Below are 2,676 nucleotides of genomic sequence, written 5' to 3'. Positions count from 1 at the left end.
TGGAGAGTGGGTAGGATGGATGGATGGATGGATGGATGGATGGATGGTAGGTGGTGGGTGGTGGATGGAGAGTGGCTAGGATGGATGGATAATGTGGGCAGGATGGCTGGCTGGTGAGTGGTGGTTGTACGGCCGGTTGGCTGGTTTCATGGTTGGATAAACAGATGCTCGGTGGGAAAGTGCACACATGGGTGGGTGGATTAATAGGAGGGCTGCTGACTGAATAAACGGACGAAATGATAGACAATTCGGAAGGAAGTGACTATCTCACAGGCCAAGGCACTGGGCAAAGCACGCTGGTCATTTTCCCTCCCTCCCCCCAGCAAATGGTATTACATACAGGCTCCGTGGAGCCCCCAAAACCCACATGTCCCCAGGGGAGATGCAGTAAGCTAGGAAAGTATGAACCTTGGGAATCATGGCCATCACTCCTTCCTGGATCCTGGGCTCCAAGAAGCCTAAGATGCTCACATGACTGGGGTCAGCCCTGTGGGCATGGGGACATGGGCCAGTCAAGTGTCTTTGCGGCCAGAGTGGTCACACTGTTTGGCCAGCAGAGAGGCTGGGCTCACCAGCCCTGAGAAACCCACCCCTCCGGCTGTAAGTGATTGACTGGGGTTGAGCAGGCTGGGAACTTTAGAGGAAAAGGCCAGGGGCATCGAGCCACTCCCTCTCTCCCTCCAGCCCCACCATGGCCTCACACTCCCAGCCCTCCTGCAGCCCAGGCCCCCGTGCCCCCCCCCCCAGCTTACTAGATGAGGGTGCAAGTCTCAGAAGCATTTCCTCGGGGAAGGTAGGTCAACTGCCCCCCTTTGGATGGTGCCAATTACAGTGGTGACAGTTTATGGGGCACCTATTATGTGCTGGGCACTGTGACCTAAATGTTCCACGTGCACTGTCTCACTAGCCCTCACAATAACCCTCTATGAGGTAGCTAGTGCCATATCCCCATTCCACAAGTGGGGACACCGAGGCACAGGGGCTGGGGAGTTTGCCCAGGGTCAGTCAGCTAACAAGCAGAGGCAGGCTGCACCTGACCCTTGAGCCCTCCACTCTCCCGGCAGAATGTGGCAGCTGCCAGGGCCCGAGCCAGAAAGGCAGGGACCCGCCCCGCCTCCTCCTGGACACAGGCTCGCCCACCTGCCTCGGTGCCAGAGCACTGGTGGCGCAGAGCCCTGTGTGGGAAACAAGAACACGGCTGAGGGGGAGGGGAAGGTGAGGCACAATGGAAAGAAAGATTTGACAAGAGACGCGTCCAACCGCTGCAGATTTGAAAAATTAGCGTGACTGCGCCCCACACACTGGCTCCTCCCCGCAAAAGCTGTGACGTTTTGGAAGCAGCTGGCCCTAGGTCCGAGCGGGTCACAACCATGAGCCCAGGCCGAGGGCCACGGGGCAGCTGTAATGGAGGGCTAGGGGGCCAACTGGCTGGCACTTCAGGAGAGACGCGAGGCCCGGGCTGAAGCCGACACCGTGTCCAGAGGCCAGGCGTGAGCTAGGGACTCCCAGCCCTCAGACGCCAAGACCACAAGCATCTCTTGAGCACCCAGGGTGCCAGATGCCAAGCACGGCAGGTGATCAAAGGAGTCGCCCTCGAGACGGGGAGCCCACTGACACAGAAGTAACCTGGTGCGGCCAAGAAAATAAAGCATTAAAATTAAAAATAAAATTAAAATAAAATGGCCCCTGAGAGGGACAGGGGTGGGGCCGCGCTTGGGCCAGGCCCAAGGAGGGCCTCCCCTCGGAGACATTTGTGTGTCCTGGGACTGACGTGTCCGCAAGGAGGTCGCCATGAGCAGAGAAAAGAGCAGGTCAGACAGAGGTCACAGCCAGTACTCAAGGGCAGGACGGAGTCTGGAGTTGGAGGTGGCGTTCCAGAAGCATCCAACAGCCCAGTGTGGCTGCGGCTGGGGAATGAGGGGGGAGACGAAGGTGGTATAGACCAGGAGCACATTGATCTACCCAAGCAGCGGGAGTCTGGGTCTGATCTGTGCTTACAAAGGTGACCCTGGCTGCTGAGGGGAGGGCGGTCAGGGAGGACTGCTTAGGAGGCTACGAAGTGGACCAGGACGGTGCCTGGGGTCAGGGACACAGAGAGGGAGCTGGGAGCTTGGGAAGGCTCAGGGCATCACGTCTTGCAGAAAGACGGGGCTGCAATCCCCAGGCCAGAGGGGCCCAGAGCAGGACCTCTTCCCTGCAGGGCCCCTGGGGACCACCTCACCCCTCCACCTCGCCCTGCCCCAGAGCAATGGGCACAAGCAGGGAGAACAGGTGGTGGGCAGGGGACTCTGACAGGGACCCAACCCCTCTGGCCCAAACAGAGTGAAGCAGGAGCCCATCAACCCTCCCCATGCTCTGAGCCCTAACACAACCAGGGAGAGGCAGAGAATGGGGGGAAAGGGAACAGGGGACTCCCCATCAGGGGTTCCGTGAAGTCCTGGAAATAAACCTGTTGGTGCAAGTTCAGCTGTCCACTGCCCCATCAGTGCCACAAAGGGGCCCCGCCCCAAGCACCACTGGGAATTACTGAGGAGGACAGCTTAGGGAGGAGCCCGCCTCCCGGGGAGAAAGCAGCCATGGGGTTTCAGTGCCTGTGCTGGGCCTCTGTGTTCCCTCCCAGAAAATGGGCCTAATTCCTTGCACCCAGGGGCAAAACAATGATTGTCCAAGCAGCCC

General features: G+C 59.2%; 1 protein-coding gene across 1 annotated transcript in view; it reads right to left on the bottom strand.

Annotated features, from left to right (window-relative positions):
• The window catches only part of CHD5 (chromodomain helicase DNA binding protein 5), a 56,507-nt gene extending 55,662 nt beyond the window's left edge, over nucleotides 1-845 (bottom strand). Inside the window, 1 exon segment of the mRNA XM_049618199.1 lies at nucleotides 753-845. Coding sequence (XP_049474156.1) covers nucleotides 753-780 — 28 coding nt within the window. The 5' untranslated portion in view covers nucleotides 781-845.
• Between the last annotated feature and the right edge of the window lie 1,831 nt (nucleotides 846-2,676).

This window comes from Panthera uncia (genome assembly GCF_023721935.1).
Source record: "Panthera uncia isolate 11264 chromosome C1 unlocalized genomic scaffold, Puncia_PCG_1.0 HiC_scaffold_4, whole genome shotgun sequence".
Classification (NCBI taxonomy): Eukaryota; Metazoa; Chordata; class Mammalia; order Carnivora; family Felidae; genus Panthera; species Panthera uncia.
This window is presented reverse-complemented; position numbering and strand designations above follow the sequence as displayed.